The 21,229-nt window shown below is 44.4% G+C and overlaps 1 protein-coding gene across 1 annotated transcript in view; it reads left to right on the top strand.

Annotated features, from left to right (window-relative positions):
- SMG1 (SMG1 nonsense mediated mRNA decay associated PI3K related kinase) overlaps positions 1-21,229 on the top strand; it is a 78,164-nt gene that overhangs the window by 46,460 nt on the left and 10,475 nt on the right. Inside the window, exons 41-54 of the mRNA XM_087728951.1 lie at positions 694-923; positions 2,346-2,588; positions 5,200-5,448; positions 6,382-6,600; positions 7,760-7,950; positions 8,725-8,897; positions 9,843-10,122; positions 11,553-11,825; positions 13,082-13,316; positions 14,893-15,116; positions 16,331-16,481; positions 16,789-16,978; positions 17,969-18,438; positions 20,981-21,118. Coding sequence (XP_087585077.1) covers positions 694-923; positions 2,346-2,588; positions 5,200-5,448; positions 6,382-6,600; positions 7,760-7,950; positions 8,725-8,897; positions 9,843-10,122; positions 11,553-11,825; positions 13,082-13,316; positions 14,893-15,116; positions 16,331-16,481; positions 16,789-16,978; positions 17,969-18,438; positions 20,981-21,118 — 3,266 coding nt within the window. The remainder of the gene's footprint in view (positions 1-693; positions 924-2,345; positions 2,589-5,199; positions 5,449-6,381; positions 6,601-7,759; positions 7,951-8,724; positions 8,898-9,842; positions 10,123-11,552; positions 11,826-13,081; positions 13,317-14,892; positions 15,117-16,330; positions 16,482-16,788; positions 16,979-17,968; positions 18,439-20,980; positions 21,119-21,229) is intronic.

Here is a 21,229-nt window from a genome sequence, read left to right on the forward strand (position 1 = left end):
AAAAAGTTTTGGCACTCTGCAGACCTACCAAAAACAGCCCGGTTTTTGCAAAAATGGGCCTTCCCCCCCACCCACCCAAAAGGGCATGAATAGCCCTTAGGAGGTTTGCAGAGTGCTCTGGGGGGGGGGGGGAACGAGCAAAAAATGGCCCATTTTTCATGAAAACCGGCCCATTTTTGTTAAAAAAAGGGCCTTTAGGAAGCTTATATAGCTGCTGGGCACGGGGGGGGGGGGGAACGGGCCATTTTTCGCTCATTTTTGACCTTCCCAGCCCCCAGGAGCGCTCTGGAAGCCTCCTAAAGGCTCTGCACGGCCATTTTGGTGAAGGTTTTGGGAGGCAAAAAATGCTGTATTCAGTGTATAAGACGCACCCAGATTTTCAGCCTCTTTTTTGAAGGAAAAAGGTGTGTCTTATACTCTGAAAAATACGGTAAGTTGGCAGACTTACTGCTGGAGCCCCTTGATTAACTTTAACAACTGCTGTGATTCACTTAACCACCACAGTAAGAATGGCAGTAAAATGAGGCAAAATTCAACTGTCTTGCTTCACAACAGAAATTTTGGGCCTCAGTTGTGATTGTAAATCGAGCACTCCCTGTACGCAAGCCCCAATCCCCAAAGGGAGCCTGTGTGCTGAGACCAAGGAAGGCACGTCCCACCTAACCCCCTCCCCTCCTCTGCTTTTCTGCACAGGCCTGGAAGACTTGCATCTGGACGAACGGATCATGCAGTTCCTGTCAATCGTCAACACCATGTTTGCTACCATCAATCGCCAAGAGACGCCGCGTTTCCATGCCAGGCATTACTCGGTGACTCCCCTGGGAACCAGGTCGGGCCTGATTCAGTGGGTGGATGGAGCCACGCCTTTGTTTGGGCTCTACAAGAGGTGGCAGCAGCGGGAGGCGGCCTTGCAAGCCCAGAAGGTAAACACAACGCAGGGGGCTCCCTCTTTCGAAAGACCGTGCGTTGTTTGGCATCCGCATTCCGTAAATAATTGCACTTAGATGGGATCGCTTCAAACTCGGATCAGGTGGTTTCTTTCCCTGAGGTTTTGGTGTTTTTTTTTTTTTTGGGTGGTGGTGGTTTTTAACTCGTGTGCCAGTTTCTTTTTATTGAACACCCTAATTCCTCCACCATCTAAAGCAGAGGTGTCAAACTCAAGGTCTGGGGGCCCAATCTGGCCCGTGGGGTGCTTAGACCCGGCCCTCAGGGCTGCCCTGGAAACAGTGAAGGAAGGACCGCCCCGCGGTGCCTTTGCCAGCAAAAACAGAGCTTGGGAGGGCTCCATTTTCCCTGGCAGAGGGTTGCAAGGAGGCCGTCGCAGCTGAAAACGGAGCTTGGGAGCCTGTTTTCGCTGGCAGAGCGCTTGGGCCACCACAGTGATGTTGACCTGCCTACACCCACCTCGGCGCCCCGAGGTCAAATAACCCTACTGCAGTGTGACACCCCGATCTAAAGCTGGAGACTTCAGGAGAGCAGGCCTATTTAAATCGGGGGGAAAAAAACCTAAGCTCAGAGAGCAGCCATTCTCCAAACTGCTGCCCTCCAGCTCTTTTTGCAACTCCCTTAATCCCTGCTGGCTGGGGGACGCTGGGAAATCGTATCTGGATGGTACTGGGCTGTAACCCTCATAATACATAGCCTGGTACTTCCTGGAGGGTATTAATTAGGTAAGGATGGCCTCAAGGCAGGGAGAGCTTTGCCTTCTGTCCTGTTGGGTTTGAGCATCACAGTAGCAGGTAACTGTTGAAAGAAAGGTCTTTAATACACCATTGGATCTTGGAAAGAAGTTGGGCAGTCAATAAGCAATATACATTATTATTGTTCCTCACTCTCCTTAGCTTAGAGCAGCGGCTCCCAACCTTTTGGGCACCAGGGACCAGTTCTATGGAGAACGGTTTTTCTGCGGACTAGAGGGGGCGTGGTTTTGCTGCCTTCATCCCGCGGATGGGGCTTCACTTGTTTGCGTAGCCCAGTTTCTGGCATGCCACTGACCAGTGCCAGGACATGGACTGGGGGTTGGGGACCTGCCTTAAACTTAGTAATCAATATGGTATAGTTTCTCCATTATATAATAAAGTGGATACAAGATGCATCAGCTGACAGGCAAGTCACATAATTTTTAATTTAGACGTGTTGCATTTTCTTGTCCCATCCAGAATAATATGGTTTGAAATGGGAATAGTAAAAGGGTCATTCCTTAAGTTTTATTATATCCATCATTAATTATCGAGTAGCTGATAATGTGTAACGTTCAATGTGCGGCACAATTGTTTCCAATAACATTCTTTGGCTTGAGGTGAGTTGGGCAAAGCACATTTAACAGGCAGTGTTTTTATGCGCAGGATTCCTACCAGGCCCCACAGAACCCAGGGATCGTACCCAGACCCAGCGAACTCTACTACAGCAAAATTGGACCAGCCTTGAAAGCAGTTGGACTTAGTCTGGACGTCTCCCGTCGAGACTGGCCCCTGAATGTCATGAAGTCCGTTTTGGAAGAATTAATGGAAGCCACACCCCCGAGTCTTCTAGCTAAAGAGCTTTGGTCGTCATGTGCCACACCTGACGAATGGTGGAGAGTGACCCAGGTAACACATGAAAGACTTTGGATGTATGTTGTGTCCAATGGTGGGATTCAGCCAGTTCGCACCTATTCGGGAGAACCGGTTGGTAACTTTCTAGGTAGTTCAGAGAACCGATTGTTGGAAGAAATCTCCTTTTGTTTTTTTCCACTTTACAGGGCTAATCATATAAGGAAGGCAGGAAGGAAACATTCTAGTGTTGTTTCTAGCCTAATCTTTATTGGCCTGCTTACAGAAACTGCCTCTCCGGTTAACCCTTATTACATTATAACAGCTAAGGCGAAGTGCCCATCGACCTGAGTGACCTTGAGTTGGCCAAGCCCACCCAGTCACATGACCACCAAGCCCCACCTACCCAGATAGTCATTAGGGCAGAGAACCGGTTGTTAAATTATTTGAATCCCACCACAGGTTGTGTCAGTTAGATAACACTTCCCCCTCCCCCCCCCCCTTTGACCCTCTTTTTCAAGGCTCTGAAGACCTGGTTTTGCCAACCGGCCTGAAGAACCCAGAGCCCATCAAGTGGCTTTTTTGACCAATTGCTGTCACCAGGGGTGGAGGGTTATTGCTTTTTATTGTTTTTTTTAATGAGATTTTTTTATCTTTGTAAACCACCTGGAGTCACTGAGTGCGAGTTAGACAGACATATACCATATTTTTCAGAGTATAAGACGCACCTTAGTTTTTTGGGGAGGAAAATAGGGGGGAAAAAATTCTGCCGACCAGGTATTCATCTGGCTATCGTTCTTAGTCTGATCAGCTTCAGCACATAAGTTTGCTGGTTTTGAGCTCGCACTCGCTTTTTGTCCCGTGATTGGGGATAAAAAACAGCTTCTAAAGCACAGCTGATTGTGGGAGATAGAAGCAATGAGAAAAGCAGGGGAAGCCTGGAAGATCACTTCACTCGTTAGTGCCTCATTAGGGCTGAAAAATAGCTTTCAAAAAGCTACAATCCCACCCAAATTTTCAGTCTCTTTTTTTTTGTGGGGGGGACTGTGTCTTATATTCTGAAAAATACAATATATTTTCTTAAATAAAAATAAATTTATCTGTACCACTCAACTTTTCGTTTGGATTTGCTGGGCTTTTAAAAACAAAACAAGGCAAAACATTCAGAGTCATTTCCAAAATGGTTTCTCTCCCTTTATAAGGATGTAAACAGTAAAACATGATTTCAGAGTTACATAATGACTCTGGGGGTCCATTAATTCTGACTGTAACACTGGCAGTTCTACTAAACAGCTTGTCCATGTGCAGCAGGGAGGGAGGGGGGGGCTTGGAGGAGGATTCCAGGCACAGGTGTGACAATTCCCCAACCGACTGTTCAACAACCCTGGAAATGGAGAAACATGCACACACAGTTCTCCCTGTCTGTATGACACACCCCAAAGATATGATTGCATTTACTGCGAAGGCATTCTCTCTCTGTGTGTTTTTTTATTATGTGAAGATTTTTTTTTCATTTTCATAACATATCACAATGTATACTATTACATAGCCAGCACTTATTGTATTATTAAATGTTGACATCAATTCATCTTACCATCAACTCCCAAAAACAATTATTGGCTCTTCTGTTCTCCATACACCATATATACATCACTTTCTTCTCCTTCTCTCCTCCCCCTCCCTTCCTCCTTCTTCCCTCTGTCATCCTTTCCTTCTCTACTTCCCCTTCCTCTCTCCTTCTCCTCTCTCCCCTTTCCACTCCTCCTTTCTCTCCTCCTCTTCCCCCCTGCCCTCTCTCCTCTCCCTCTCTCCTTTCTTTACCTCTCTCCTCTACTTCCCTCTCCTCATTTCTCTCCTTCTCTTCCCCCTTGCCCTCTCTCCTATCCCTCTCTCTTTCCTTTACCTCTCTCTTCTACTTCCCACTCCTCATTTCTCTCCTCCTCTCCCCTCTTTGCCTTCTCTTCTATCCCTCTCTTCTTCCCTTACCTCTCTCCTCTACTTCCCACTCTTCATCTCATTTACTTGGTGTATTTCAGCTTCTGAGCAAGCTCCATTTTATGTTGATGGTATTTATAGTTCCTTTTCAATAGACATATTTAATATTGACATATATTCTCCTCCTTTAAAAAAAAACAGAACAGTAAAGTGTATATATATATACGTTTGCCTAAGATGCAATACAGCACAGGTTCGAATCCCAGTAAGAGTATGGCTAGCTGATGAGAGCTAAATAGCTTGAAATAGATCTATACTAGTCTCTCTTTATTTATTTATCAGCACAAAAAGAAACACACACACACACACACACACACACACACACACACACACACACACACACACACACACACACACACACACACACACACACACACACACACATATATATATATATATATATATATATATATATATATATATATATATATATATTTGTGCTTTTAAACCCCACCCTCAGCCTAATTTTGGTCGAGATGTAGACCTGGTTACAATTCCCAGATGTTCTCATCATTATCTTTATATAATTATACATCCTTGACATTGTTCCCTTCAGTGGTTTTTCCTATTTAGAACTCAACTATGTAAGCATTGGTGAGCAGGGGTGTTTGGGGAAAGGAGATGGTGAGAAAATAGATGACTTACAGTGTCAATTTTTGTTTCCTCTTCCAAGTCGTACGCACGCTCGACTGCGGTGATGTCAATGGTTGGCTACATCATTGGTCTCGGGGACAGGCATTTGGATAACGTGCTGATCGACATGACGACAGGAGAAGTTGTGCACATCGATTACAACGTTTGCTTTGAGAAGGGGAAAAGCCTGCGAGTCCCAGAGAAAGTCCCCTTCCGGATGACCCAAAACATTGAAACTGCCTTCGGAGTGACAAAAGTGGAAGGGGTCTTCAGGCTTTCTTGTGAACAGGTAAGCGGGGAGAATCAGGCCTGACATTGGGAGATTAGATCCTTGAGACCCTTTTTTTCTCTTTCGTCATATTGCTTGCAGTTGGTCTTCAACACTTATCGATCGAAGTTATGAAGGTTCCTCCCCTTCCCAGTGGCTCAGTAGATGCAGTGGCTAAGACGCCGAGCTTGTCGATCAGAAAGGTCGACAGTTCAGAGGTTCGAATCCCTAGCGCCACGTAACGGAGTGAGCTCCCGCTACTTGCCCCAGACTTCTGCCAACCTAGCAGTTTGAAAGCATGCAAAAATGCAAGTAGAAAAATAGGGACCACTTTGGTGGGAAGGTAACAGCGTTCTGTGTGTCTTTGGTGTTTAATCATGCCAGCCACATGACCACGGAGACGTCTTCGGACAGCGCTGGCTCTTCGGCTTTGAAACGGAGATGAGCACCGCCCCCTAGAGTCAGTAACGACTAGCACATATGTGCGAGGGGAACCTTTACCTTATCCCTTCCCAAGATGTATTTAATCTTAACCTGGTTCCAAAGTCCCAAGGCCACTGCCCCTGTGGTCATGTGACCACTTTTCGGACACTTGTCAACCAACTCACATTTGTGAGTGTTTAAATTTTTTCAACATGTTAGCCAAAAATCAGTATTCCAGTTTTCAGCAAAAACATCCCATAGCAAATAATGGATTCACTGAAAAACTGTGGTTGGTGTTTGTTTTAGAAAAAAGATTGTAAAATCAGATCCGGTTACATGATGACCCGCTTTACAATTGTCATGACTTAGCGACTGTAAATTTATAGTCTTTGTTATGGACATAAGTCAAGGATTATCAGTATTCCCTTTTACAAGAGACCTCCTTAGGCCCTGCTGCTAAGATGTTGGACAGAAACCCTTCCTGTAAATGTTGATTTGGGCTCACAAATAATGCAGCTGTTCTTGAAACAGGTCCTGCACATCATGCGCCGAGGACGGGAAACCCTGCTGACGTTACTCGAAGCTTTTGTCTATGACCCGCTCGTCGACTGGACCGCAGGTGGCGAAGCCGGGTTTGCCGGAGCTGTGTATGGCGGCGGGGGGCAGCAAGCGGAAAACAAACAGAGCAAAAGAGAAATGGAGAGGGACATTACCCGCAGCCTCTTCTCCTCGAGAGTTGCAGAAATAAAGGTATTATCATCCCTTGACATGGGTTTGTATTTGAAAGAGCTAAATATGCTAAATTTGAGCAGCAGTATGCAAATATTATTGCCGATAACCATTTCGGAAACTTTAAATTACTGTACAGAGATGGCCTTGAAGAAAATATTCAACAGCTGTTAAGTAAACTTAAGCTTAGCCCGTGACAGTTAGAAAGAACCTCAAGATTGCCCCTCCTTGATTCTTTTTTGTATATTCTCCTTGATTCTCTTTCGTATATTGTCTTTTGAATCTCTGTTAGGCTTTCTAGATTCTCTTATTCAATCCATTAACAATAAAGTACAGTAGCACATAATCCTTGGGTAAACTGTTTCCTAACCTGCCTTATTTTTAAGGGTTCACCATTACACTATTTCAAATTTTCTTTCAGACAAAAGTCGAGATAATAATATAATAATGAAAGGATTCTAACCACTGAACTGTGATGGAGCAGTACAGCATTGCAGGCTAATTCTGCCCACTGCCTGCAGTTCAATTCCCACTCAGCTCAAGGTTGCCTCAGCCTTCCATCCTTCTGAGAGTGGAGAGTTATGAGGACTCCAGAGGGTTGGGGTCAATATGCTGACTCTGTAAACCGCTTAGAGAGGGCTGTAAAACACTGCAAAGCTGTATATACTGTATTTTTCGAACTATAAGACGCACAGAAGTATAAGACACACCATAATTTTGAAGAGGTAAATTTTTTTAAAAAAAATTTGCACTCTGCAGGCCTCCCAAACCCTCTGCACACCTCGTTTTTTTTCCAAAAAAGAAAAAAAAAAGGCATGCAGAGACTTTGGGAGGCTTGTAGAGTGCTCCCGGCGGCTGGGGAGGGGGGCAAAAACAGCCAGTTTTTTGTTCCTTTTTGCCATCCCCAGCTCTCTGGAGCACTTAGTAAGCCTCCCAAACCCTCTGCTTGTCCATTTTTGCAAAGGGGGGGGGGGTTCGGTAGGCCAAAAATGCTGTATTCCGTGTATAAGATGCACCCAGATTTTCACCCTCTTCTTTGAGGGGAAAAGGGTGCGTCTTATACTCCGAAAAATGCGGTAAATCTTATTGCTATTGCTGTTGTGTTAATTTGCATCCACTAAAACCCAGGAAACTTACAATACTCAGTTTACCTTACTTATAATGTAACATTTGTTCACAGGTCAACTGGTTTAAAAACAGAGATGAAATGCTGACTGTAATTCCTAAACTGGATAGCAGTTTAGGGGAATATTTACATTTGCAAGAGCAGCTGACAGATATTGAAAAATTACAAGGCAAACTATTAGAAGAGAGTGATTATCTGGAAAGTGCCGAAGGAGTTGAGCATCCTTCTCACACACTGCAGCACAGGTAAGTTATTTTTGCTAAATGATGGTTAGGTTTGGTGAGTCTCAAAATAATTTATGAAACCCTAGTCAACTATAGTTGATAGACCATGCTGTGGGTCTTAAGGTGAGGAAACCTGGACACTAATTTTTGTTTAGTACTTAAAAAAAAGAAAGAAAACTGTCTTGCAGTCAGGTCAGTGAAACAGAGGTGGGTTCCTACCAGTTCGCACCAGTTTGTAGAACCGGTTCGTCAAATCTACCGAACCGGTTAGAAGAGGTTCCACCAGTGGACCCGGAAAGCAGGCCACACCTACAGAAGAGGTTCCAAAATTTTTTGAAACCCATCACTGCAGTGAAGTGTTCAAGGATTTTTGAAAAATGTAAAAAAATAATAAGGAATCTGGAAGTTCATTATGGTGGGCTTGGCTGTTTACTTACGGTTGATCCCTTATGAAAATTAACACACTTGAATTAGGAGTGTGTAAAGCCTTTAACATGTTTATCAACAATTAAAGAACAATTTTCACCTTGCAGGGAGATGACCTGCAAACAAATTTAATAAATAAAGAACATTTTATGTTGTTACTCAATTCAGTGTTTTTAAAGGACAATTGCTAAACCAGCTCTAGATTTTTAAAATAGTTGTTGGGAAATAATTAGTTTCAATCCATTTAGCAGATGTGTCCAAAGAATAACATATCAAATGATGTAAAGTTGATAATAGCTACCTCGAAATGTTGAGTTGAGCTGTATGTCTTCATTACCCCCCCCTCTTTTTTCAAAAATAAAAATACAGATATTCTGAGCATACACAGCTGCAGTCTCAGCAGAGAGCCGTGCAGGAAGCAGTCCAGGTGAAACTGAATGAATTTGAGCAGTGGATCTCACACTACCAAGCTGCTTTTAGTAATCTGGAAGCTACTCAACTTGCAAGCCTGCTTCAGGAGATCAGCACTCAGATGGATCTTGGTACGAGAGGGAGGGTTGGGCTATTCTGAGACAGCATGTGGCAATAGATCAACAGTTATTTTAAAAAAAAAACATGTTTGTTTCACATACTCACAGTAAGGTGAAGTCATTACAAGTAGTGGTGTCATAGGCCAATATAGGGAGTCCTTCACTACAGCTATTCATTTGGTGGTTAATTAAAGTGTTAATGGCCAGCTATTAAGTTTGTTTTGTTTTTGTTTTGTTTCAATAATTTTAGCTTGGTCCAGAGTTTTACTGATGACCAGATGTTCCAGAGAGCATTTCTCTCTAACCCAAAGGTGCTTTTTCCAAAAGGCAACTGGGCTTCCTTGGGTTATTTTTTTCCTTTGAAAACGTTTCACTTCCTCATCCAAGAAGCTTCTTCAGAACTTCTTCAGAACTCAAGAAGCTTCTGGGATGTGAAGCAAAATGCTTCGAAGGGTGGAACACCCCCCCCCCCTTCCAAGAAAGTCTAAGTGCCTTTTGGAAGAAAACACTTTCAGAATAACCATGACTGGGATGATTAAAAAACTCCATAGGCCAGAGTCCCAACCAGAGGTGGGTTGCTCCCGGTACGACCCAGATTGAGCGAACCGGTAGTGGCGGTGGTGGGAGACTCCGCCCACCCACCCAGATGCTTCTGCGCATGCGCACGAGCAAACCAGTAGCAAAATAAATGGAAACCCACCACTGGTCCCAATCCCCCAGGCCATGAGCTGTTCAAAACTGGGCTGCCCAAAGCGGAGGGCGAGTCCATCCATGCTCCATTTGCATGAGTGCCTCAGGCAAATGGAACTGAGTGCATGCACACACTGAGCCATCCACTCTCCCCATCCCCCAAGCTGCTCCACAAAGCTGAAAAGGTTGGGCAACTCTGCCATGGATGTTTCTCTCTTAACATGAGTAGATTTGAAAGGTTTTCCTGGTGTTTCGTCTTTTTTTAAGGTCCTCCAAGCTATGTGCCTGCCACCGCCTTCCTTCAGAACGCGGGTCAGGCCCACTTGATCAGCCAGTGTGAACAACTAGAAGGAGAGGTTGGTGCTTTTCTCCAGCAGAGGCGCTCGGTTCTACGTGGCTGCCTGGAACAGCTGCACAACTACGCCACCGTTGCGCTACAGTATCCTAAAACAGTGTTCCAGAAGCACCGTGTCGAGCAGTGGAAGGTCTGGATGGAAGACCTCATTGTTAACATGACCATCGACCATTGCCAGGATCTCTATCGGAAGTAAGCGCTCTCTCTCTCTATCTCCCCCTCCCTCTCTCCTCTTCTCTCTCCCTCTCTCTCCCCCTCCCTCCCTCCCCCCTCTCTCCTTCCTATAAAAGGAAGGGATCAAAATAATTAATTTCCTCCATTGTGACTCATTAAAGTGCTATACAGAGCTGAGGTGGCACAGTGGACAGTACTACAGTTGCCCCCTTGGAAGCATACATAAGTCTGATTAGACACTGCACCAAGCTATGGTTTATTTAACTACTGTGTAAAACCATATATCGGGGGATAATCATCATCACCAATTGCAAAAGACAGCTTTATTTGGAATATCTATGAGCCGCGGTGGCGCAGAGGTTAGAGTGCAGTACTGCAGGCTACCTCTGCTAACTGCCGGCTGCCTGCAATTTGGCAGTTCAAATCTCACCAGGCTCAAAGTTGACTCAGCCTTCCATCCTTCCGAGGTGGGTAAAATGAGGACCCAGATTGTTGCGGGCAAGAGGCTGACTCTGTAAACCACTTAGAGAGGGCTGGAAAGCACTGTGAAGCGGTATGCAAGTCTACGTGATATTGTCCCTTCCTTCCTTCCTTCCTTCCTTCCTTCCTTCCTTCCTTCCTTCCTTCCTTCCTTCCTTCCTTCCTTCCTTCCTTCCCTTCCCTTCCCTTCCCTTCCCTTCCCTTCCCTTCCCTTCCCTTCCCTTCCTTCCTTCCATGTTGTGCAGTGGTTAGAATGCAGTATTGCAAGCTAACTCTGCTGACTGCTGGCAGTTTGATCCTGACCGGATTAAGGTTGACTTTTCTATCCTTCCAAGGTGGGTAAAATGAGGACCCAGATTGTGGGGGACAATAGGCTGACTCTGTAACCTGCTTAGATAGGGCTGTAAGGCAGTGTGAAGTGGTATATAAGTTTAAGTGCTATTGCTAAGTGCTATATATTGGCATGTGATAATACACATTTTTTTCTTAAAGTATTTTGACCCCTGTATCAATTGTGCACTTTAAAGAGCGGTGTGCTGGCCTAGAGATGGAGCGCTCACCTCACAATCTGGAGGCTGTTAGTTCAGTCCTAGAGGTAGATATTTCTCTCTCTGGGCACAATGAAAATATATCTGCTGAACAAAACGCCTCATTGGCAGCAGGAAGGGCATCCGGCCATTCAAACACTCTGCTAGCTCCATTCAGTTGCCCAGACTCCACCCCTCAAGAGATTATGGGGTTATTAAATGATGATTAATTGTGCATTTTAACTTTGCCAAGCTCGGCTGCTTTATAGTACTCTTTTATTATTATGCCATTTCCAATGTTTTCTCTGAGAAGATTATAGCGTTTTAATGATGGGACACAGCTCATGCTCAGTGGTTTAGGTTTGGCATTATAGCAAACTCAGGTAGCAGAGTGTTCCTTTTTAAAAAAAAAAACCATTTATAATTTTTTTGCTTTCCCAGGTATGAAATACAGTATGCCCCTCAGCCTCCTCCGGCGGTGTGTCAGTTTATCAGTACGACGGAAATGACACTTCAACGCTACGCGGCAGATATCAACAGCAGGCTGATCCGACAGGTAGAACGGCTGAAGCAGGAAGCCGTCACGGTTCCGGTGTGTGAAGAGCAGCTCAAGGAAATTGAGCGTTGCATCAAAGTCTTCCTCCACGAAAACGGAGAAGAGGGTTCCCTGAGCTTAGCGAGCGTGATCATCTCTGCTCTCTGCAGCCTCACCCGGTGAGATGCTTGGCAAAAAATGGACTCACGAGTGGCTCCTGTGTTGGGAGGAGACTGTTTCCGCTTTCAAAACATTTTTTGATCTTTTGGATTTACCGATTATAATTTATAAAACACGGTGAATGTGTTATCTCCAGTTTTATTATCATGTAATAAAAAAAGAGATGCGGTGACTCAGTGGCTTAAGACGCTTAGCTTGTTGATCAGAAAGGTCGGCAGTTTGGCAGTTCGAATCCCTAGCCCTGAGTAACGGAGTGAGCTCCCGTTACTTGTCCCAGCTTCTGCCAACCTAGCAGTTCGAAAGCAGGTAAAAAATGCAAGTAGAAAAATAGGGACCCCCTTTGGTGGGAATGTAACAGCGTTCCATGCGCCTTTGGTGTTTAGTCATGCCGGCCACACAACTAGGGAGACGTCTTCGGACAGTGCTGGCTCTTCGGCTTTGAAACAGATGAGCACCGCCCCCTAGAGTCGGGAACGACTAGCACATATGTGCGACGGGAACCTTTACCTTATTACGATAACCTGGTATTTGTGGTCTAAAACCGTACAGTGATTTTTAGTTTTAAAACTGACATATTGGTAGATGTTGAATTGTGACCACAATGGGGTCTGAATTTTCATTGCTAAATGAGACAGTTATTAAGCAGACTGCACCCCATTTTATGACCTTTTTGCCATAGTTGGTAAGTGAATCATTGCAGTCTTTAAGTGAAGTGTGCGGTTATTAAGTGAATTTGGGTTCCCTCGTTGATTTTGCTTGTTGGAAGCCAGTTGGGAAGGTTGCAAATGACAGTCAGATGGCCCCAGGACAGGGCAGCCATCATAAGTACATGCCAGTTGCTAAGAACTTGAATTTTGATCCTGTGATTGTCGGAATGTTGCGGAGAGTTGTAAGTGTGAAGACTGGTTCTAAGTCACTTTTTTTTCCCCCAGTGGTGTTGTAACTTTGAAAGGTCAGAAATGAATGGTTGTAAGTCGAGGACCACCTATAATAATTTCTCATAACTTCATAAATAACTACTCATATATCGTAAAACTGTAACCTCAATGACATTTTAGATGCCACATATTCTTACTTGTCTTTTACTATTTGTACTTTACTCTTATTTTTATTTTCCCTTTATCTTGGTTTATATTTCTTCTTTCAACTGCTGAAAGAAGGAAATGCCCCAAATGTCATTTTTAATACCTCCCCATCAACTTTCAAAATAAAAAAGAACATCTGCCTTTACTAACCAAGTTAATGTCTTACCTAGGCGTAATTTAATGATGGAAGGCGCTGCATCCAGTGCCGGAGAACAGCTTGTTGACCTGACGTCCCGCGATGGAGCCTGGTTCTTGGAAGAACTCTGTAGCATGAGTGGCAACGTCACCTGTCTTGTCCAGCTACTCAAACAGTGCCACCTGACACCTCAAGATTTAGACATTCCTAACCCCGTTGAAGCGTCAGAAGCTATTCACCTCGCTAATGGAGTTTACATCTCCCTTCAGGTAAAGTATGCTTTTAATACATCTTGTTACTCTGCAGAGATTCTGTTGGGATAAATCGTGACAGAACAATATTTAAATCGAATTTGTGTTATGGGGGGGGGGGGGCACAGTGGTTAGAATGTAGTACTGCAGGCTAATTCTGCCCACTGTCAGGAGTTTGATCCTGACCGACTCAAGGTTAACTCAGCCGTCCGTCCCTCCTCCTGAGGTCAATAAAATGAGGATCCAGATTGTTGGGGGCAATACAGGCTGCATCTGTAAACCGCTTAGAGAGGGCTGTAAAAGGACTATGAAGCGGTATATAAGTCTAAGTGCTATTGCTACTTATTTTCTTAAAAGTTAAAGAAAATAGCTGGATGGAGTAAACCTGCACCATTTTCAAGCTAAGCCATGAACAACATGGAACAGTTCAACCAAAGTTCAGTTTACAGACAATAGACAGAATCTTGCCAGACTAAATCTATGTTGCTCTCTAACAGTTGTATAACCTTGGAGATTCGAGAGAGTGGCTGTCCTGACTCTCTTCCTCTGTCTCCTACTCAGCTCCAGGCTGGGCTGCTTTTAATCTCGCCCCTCACCCCTTTCTGGAAGGTGCTCTCCCCTTACTGGGAAACTGCCAGCTCATTGTCATCCTTCACATCATTTCTCCCTTCATGGGCTGCTTCTCTCACAATCATTACCTTAAAACAAAAATAATTCAAAATTGTTGTTGTTAGTTGTGAAGTCGTGTCCGACCCATCGCGACTCCATGGACAACGGTCCTCCAGGCCTTCCTGTCCTCTACCATCCCCTGGAGTCCATTTAATGAACACATGCTTCAGGGACTCCATCCAGCCACCTCCTTCTCTGCCGTTCCTTTCTTCTTTTGACCTCCATTGTTCCCAGCATGAGGCTCTTCTCCAGGGAGTCTTTCCTTCTCATTAGGTGGCCAAAGTCTTTGAGTTTCCTCTTCAGGACCTGGCCTTCTAAAGAGCAGCCAGGGTTCATCTCCTCTAGGACTGACTGGTTGGATGGCCTTGCAGTCCAAGGGACTTGCAGGAGTCTTCTCCAGCACCAGAGTTCAAAGGCCTCCATTCTTTGGCGCTCAGCCTTTCAACCTTCATAGCCAAACATTGCAACTGGGAAAACCATCGCCTTGACTAGACGCACTTTTGTTGGCAGGGTGATGTCTCTGCTTTTTAGGATGCTGTCTAGATTTGCCATCGCTTTCCTCCCCAGGAGCAAGCCTCTTTTAATTTCTTGACTGCAATCCCCATCTGCAGTGAGCTTGGAGCCCAGGAAAATAAAATCTGTTACTATCTCCATTTCTTCCCCATCTATTTTAATAAAATCTATTAATTCAAAATAGGAGGCAGGGGTCAAACTCATGTATATATGAACATGCACTCTCCTATCAGTGCCCGGAAGACAGTTTGCTTCTGCAAACACTTTTAAAACACTTGAGGCTGCCGTGAAGTTATTTTTTGCTTCACATGACCTTCCAATGGAAGAGCGTGAAAAAACACCTAATTTAAGCAGTGCTGACTCTTTCTGTTGGATGCCTATGGATTTGAAGTATTTGTGTTTTTTCCGACAGGAACTGAATTCAAATTTCCGTCAGATCATCTTTCCGGAAGCTCTTAGGTGCTTAATGAAAGGAGAATATACCTTGGAAAGTATGCTGAATGAGCTTGATACCCTCATTGAGCAAATAACCGATGTTCCTTTGCAAAACCTGGTGGAGTCTCTCCAGTCTTACTTAAGGAACGCAGCCATGGGTCTTGAGGAAGAAACACATTCTCACTACATTGACGTTGCAAGGTAAGGAGTTGGACAGCTTTATCTTTCAATTGACTTTTGAGTTCATTCTATCCAGGCTTTTCATTAACATCTGGGGAGAATAGGATGGATAAAAGAATCAGGAACTCAACCATCCTGACCTCCTTTAAACAGGTTAGTCTACTCTTAATGGGGCTGCTTTTGTAGACTATCTGGAAGCCTCAGTTCATACATAATACAATAGCCCACTTTCTGAGGAATGACAGTCATAAAACACGAGAGATTGGTTGCCGGTGAACTGACTGGGGGTGAAAACTATAAAGAACGGTTGCTGGGATTGGGTACGTCTAGTTTGATGAAAAGAAGGACTAGGGGAGACATTATAGCAGTGTTCCAATATCTCAGGGGCTGCCACAAAGAAGAGGGAGTCAAACTATTCTCCAAAGCACCTGAGGGCAGGACAAGAAGCAATGGGTGGAAACTAATCAAGGAGAGAAGCAACCTAGAACTAAGGATGAATTTCCTGACAGTGGGAACAATTAATCAGTGGGACAAGTTGCTTTCAGAAGTTGTGAATGCTCCAACACTGGAGGTTTTTAAGAAGATGTTGGCTATCCATTTGTCTGAAGTGGTATGGGGTTTCCTGCCTAAGCAGGGGGTTGGACTAGGAGACCTCCAAAGTCCCTTCCAACTCTGTTATTCTATTCTACTGTAAATTCAATTGAATTTGAGAGTTGAATTTTAAGTCGAACATGGCTTGATGCCCATGTACCTTCAGAGTCATCTGCTTATTATTTCAATTAGGGATGTTCAGGGTTCCCCCATGTAAGATTCAGTAGGCGGTGAGGGAAGAAGAGCCAATGTTTTTCAGTCATGGTACCAATCCCTTTAGAACAACCCTCCTTCCCCTCCAGATCTCTATGACATCTCTTCTCTGCTGACATTTAGAAAGTGGTTAATATTGAGGGTTTCACAGAGCTTTTAAATGGTCAAGCACATGGCTGGAAGGACTGTGAGTAATGCTTCTAGCCTTGTGGAATTTGACTTATTGATGTCTCTTGTTCTCGTGGTTGAGTTTAATTTCTATTATAAACCACTAAGAGTCTTGAAGGAGTATGGTGCTTTTATAAATACAGTTAGTGAATAAGTGAATTTGTGTAGGCAGCAGCCTCAGGGCAGCCATTGCCACTGCTCCTGTCTACGTGTCTGTTCAGGATAAAACGTAGCTTAAAGTGAAAAAATGCTTCTTTCTTTAGGATGCTTCATGCCCAGTACGGCGAACTGATTCAACCCAGAAATGGTTCCGTTGATGAAACCCCTAAAATGTCAGCAGGCCAGATGTTACTGGTAGCATTTGATGGCATGTTCGCTCAAGTGGAAACAGCATTTGGCTTATTGGTTGAAAAGGTATAGATTTGCATGCAAATTTTTTTGGGGGGGGGGAGTCCTTTTGAGTCAATCTTGTCTGCTGGTGATTACATGGATGAGTCCCAGCAATGTTTTGTTTTCCCAAAACAAGTTTGCCAATTTCTTATTCCTAGGGTTGAGAGAGAGTGACTGGCACAGTCATCCAGCTGGTTTTATGCCTAAGGCAGAACTGCTGGTCTCCCAGTTTCTAGTGCTTTTAACCACCCTAGCATCCTGGGTCTCAGCAAGACTTATTAAAGTAGGTATGAGGCAAGCTAACTTTCTGCTTAATTTAATTGTCCTACAGCTAAACAAGATGGAAATTCCTGCCGCCTGGCGCAAGATTGATATAATCAGGGAAGCCCGCAGCACTCAAACAAACTTTTTTGATGACGAGAACAACCGGCAAGTCTTAGAAGAGATTTTCTTTTTGAAAAGGCTACAGACAATAAAGGAGTTTTTCAAACTCTGTGGCACTTTTTCTAAGACTCTTTCAGGTAAATATGTAGAGGTTTTTCTTAATTTTTTTTCTTCCCACTACAGACCTGCTTAAATAGCAGTTCTTGCCTTGGGCTTTTGAATAATAAAAAAGCAACTCGGAGGCAAATATTACTAACTTTAGATGGGAAAAAGTAATAAGAAAATTGGTGTCATGGTAATGACGATTTAATAGCTGACCGGCTGCTGTAAAGTTGTAAACCGAGATGTTGACATGAGGATGAGCCAGCAGGGTTACTGCCACTTTAAGAAGGTGTATATATAAGGGAGGCCGTGTGAGGGCATCTCTCTCTGGACTGTTGTGCCACCGTGGCTCATAACAACCCCAGTGACCCACTTAACTACTGTGGCAAGAAAGGTTATAAAATGGGGCAAACTCACTTAACTGTTTCTGTTTAGCAATTGTGGTAGTAAATGGAGTGTCAGCATTCCAAATATCATCCACAATTAAATCAGAGTCCAAGGCAGAGCTTTCCTCAAAATTCCAATTTATTAAAAGAGACATGTTGGTACATCTGTGGAAACCCGAATCTGAAAGCTTCCCAGAGTTCCCACCCAGTTGAAAGTTCACGATCTTGTCCCCACACCCACAAGCCTATCACATGGTCCAATCTTCCACTTCCACGCTAGCATTTCCACCCATCTAGTTCCGGTCAGGTGCAGAGGTGCGGAGACAAAGGATGACCTTGTGCTTCTAGAAAGGAATTTTTTATTTTGAAAACAACACATTCTGCTCCTTACTATTCCTCCCTCCCAATTACCCCACTAATGAAACAGCGTAATAAAATAAGAGAGAGTGTGGCAGGCCAAAGATCCTAAAAGGAATAGGACTGCAGGCCTGACATGGAGGATCACCCGTACTCTCCCATTATGATGTCTGCTTGATCTAAAACATCACCATTGTTGGCCCTACCAACAAGGTTTTGGGGATACACTTGTTCTAAAGGCGTCACCCTATTTCTCCCCGCCCCTTCCTCCTCCTCCCCCAGGTATCAATTCCATGGAAGATCAAACCACTGTGAATGGACCGGTGCCCATCGTCAACGTGAAGACCTTGTATCGGAATTCTTGCTTTAGCGAAGACCAGATGGCCAAGCCAATCAAAGCTTTCACCGCTGACTTCGTCCGCCAGCTTTTAATCGGCCTGCCCAATCAGGCTCTGGGACTCACCCTTTGCAGCTTCATCAGCGCTCTGGGGGTGGACATCATCGCTCAAGTCGAAGCCAAGGACTTCGGAGCCGAAAGCAAAGTCTCGGTGGACGATCTGTGCAAAAAAGCCGTGGAGCACAACATCCAGATCGGCAAGTACTCCCAGCTGGTGATGAACCGAGCCACCGTACTGGCCAGTTCATATGACACGGCGTGGAAGAAGCACGACCTGGTCAGGAGGCTGGAGACCAGCATCTCTTCATGCAAGACCAGTCTCCAGAGGGTGCAGCTGCACATTGCCATGTTCCAGGTTGGTATGAATAGAAAATAATAGAATAGAATAGAAAATAGAATAGAAAATAGAATAGAATAAGAGTGTTACAATACAATACAATAGGAGAGTTGGAAGGGACCCTGGAGGTCTTCTATCTAGTCCAACCCCTTGCCTAGACAGGAAACCCTACACTATTCCAGACAAATGGCTATCCAACATCTTCTTAAAGACTTCCAGTGTTGGGGCATTCACAACTTCTGGAGGCAAGTTGTTCCACTGATTAATTGTTCTAACTGTCAGGAAATGTCTCCTTACTTCTAAGTTGCTTCTCTCCTTGATTAGTTTCCACTCATTGCTTCTTGTTCTACCCTCAGGTGCCTTGGAAAATAGTTTGACTCCCTCTTCTTTGGGGCAACCCCTGAGATATTGGAAAACTGCTATCATGTCTCCCCTAGTCCTTCTTTTCATTAAACTAGACATACCCAGTTCCTCCAACCGTTCTTCATATGTTTTAGCCTCCACCCCCCTAATCCTCTTTGTTGCTCTTCCCTGCACTCTTTCTAGAGTCTCCACATCTTTTCTACATCGTGGCGACCAAAACTGGATGCAGTATTCCATTCAGTTTGGAGGGACCTTGGAGGTCTTATAGTCCAACCCCTTCTTAGGCATGAAACCCTACCCCAGACAAATGGTTATCCAACTTCTTCTTAAAAACCTCCAGTGTTGGAGCATTCACAAGTTCTCCTGTCCGCTGCTTGGAGAATCCAAGCAAGGGTTAACTTTGTCCATTGGCCTTGAGGCTGAGTTAGAAAAAGTGTTGGCGTCTCCTTGAGACTTGGACGGCTGTTTGTCTTAGCAGAGTGTTTGGACTTGATCACCTCCAAGGTCCCTTCCCACGATGTTATTTTGCTGCTTGTTCTTCTCATCCTCTGCTCCCCATTCTATCATACAGATGCATTGTTCTTATTTTGGTCAGTGAGAAGATCAAAGGGAAGCATTGATCATCCTGGCAAGGGCATTTATCTTGTGGGAGCTTCAGTCACTGGAAGCTTTCAAGAAGAGACTCGACTGCTGTCTGTCAGGGATGGTGTAGGGTCTCCTGCTTGGGCGGGGGGTCGGGCTAGATGACCTATAAGGTCCCTTCCAACTCTGTTCATCTGCACAAAATACTTGCCCTACAAAAATGGACCATGTTGAATGAAGCAAGGCAGTAAATAACCTGATTATTCATCTGTTTGATTTCTACGGACGCCCATTTTAGCGAACAACTCTGGGCTGCTCACAATTCAGAAACACATTTTGCAATTAAAATCTTTGAAACATTTTGAAATCGTAAAAGCCATTGAAATACCAAAAAAAAACCCATTGAAATGTCTAATTCGAGTACATACAAAGCAAGATCTCTCATCTGTTAACAGCATAACCAGGAGGTTATTGGTACACATAACACCCTGGGCTCAGAAGATTTTCTTATAATAATGCTGGCAGCACATTTTTTTTATATTACTGCTTTTATATTCTGCATTGGCCTTTTTTTTTTTGAACCTGAGTGGATTCCCACATCATGCTAGTAAGCTACAATGTAGTTTGTTTTCTTTTGGCTCAGCATGTTACGGAATAAGTCCTCATAGCCGTTACAGTTACTACTTCTGATTGTTTATGTTTTTAGCAGCTTTTGTCGGTAATCTTTTTTAATGTTGTAAATACCTGGGAGTGATTATTTTTATTATTGTCGAATCCAATGGCATATGACTATATGTAGCCCAGTCAGCCATATGTTTAGACTGGATTTGGAGTTTTGGTTCACCAGTTTGAGTCCTTCCCAAGAGCCTCAGATAGGCAGATGTTTGTGTTAGAGGTATTATCAAGGAGGTAGATAGCAATAGCATTTAGATTTATATACCGCTTCACAGTGTTTTTACAGCCCTCTCTAAGCGGTTTACAGAGTTGGCCTCTTGCCCCTAACAATCTGAGTCCTCATTTTACCCACCTCGGAAGGATGGAAGAGCCGAGGTGGCGCAGTGGTTAAATGCAGTACTGCAGGCTACTTCAGCTGACTGCAGTTCTGTAGTTCGGCTGTTCAAATCTCACCGGCTCAGGGTTGACTCAGCCTTCCATCCTTCCGAGGTGGGTGAAATGAGGACCCAGACTGTGGGGGCGATATGCTGACTCTGTAAACCGCTTAGAGAGGGCTGAAAGCCCTATGAAGTGGTATATAAGTCTAACTGCTATTGCTAAGTGAGCTTTGAGCCTGGTGAGATTTGAACTGTCAAATTGCAGGCAGCCAGCAGTCAGCAGAAGTATCCTGCAGTACTGCACTGTAACCTCTGCGCCACCGCGGCTCATAGATATTCCAAATAAAGCTGTCTTTTGCAATTGGTGATGATGATGATTATCCCCATGTATATGGTTTTACACAGTCGTTAAATAAACCATAGCTTGGCACAGTGTGCAAACCAGACTTATGTATGCTTCCAAGGGGGCAACTGTAGTACTGTAACAGTGACGTCGTAAATTGCTGAATCTCTACAAGGCTGAATGAACGTGCTCCTCCCCCACCCCCTTTTTCTTCCAAAAGTGGCAACATGAGGATCTCCTTCTCAACCGCCCACAAGCCATGACGGTCACTCCTCCGCCTCGTTCTGCCATTTTGGCTAGCATGAAAAAGAAACTTCACACACTGGGACAGATTGAAGCTTCCATTGTAGCAGTTCAGGTAAGCTGTGTCACCAACCCCACCTCTATGAGGAAAGGCAGAATGGATATGAATGTGTCAGGCGCTTAAGAAAATTGAAGTTGGTCTTCCACATATGCTTGGAAAAGGCAC

The sequence above is a fragment of the Thamnophis sirtalis genome, unplaced genomic scaffold, assembly GCF_051295495.1.
Source record: "Thamnophis sirtalis isolate CommonGarterSnake01/CBP01778 unplaced genomic scaffold, rThaSir2_p1.2 scaffold_14, whole genome shotgun sequence".
NCBI classification, from domain to species: Eukaryota; Metazoa; Chordata; class Lepidosauria; order Squamata; family Natricidae; genus Thamnophis; species Thamnophis sirtalis.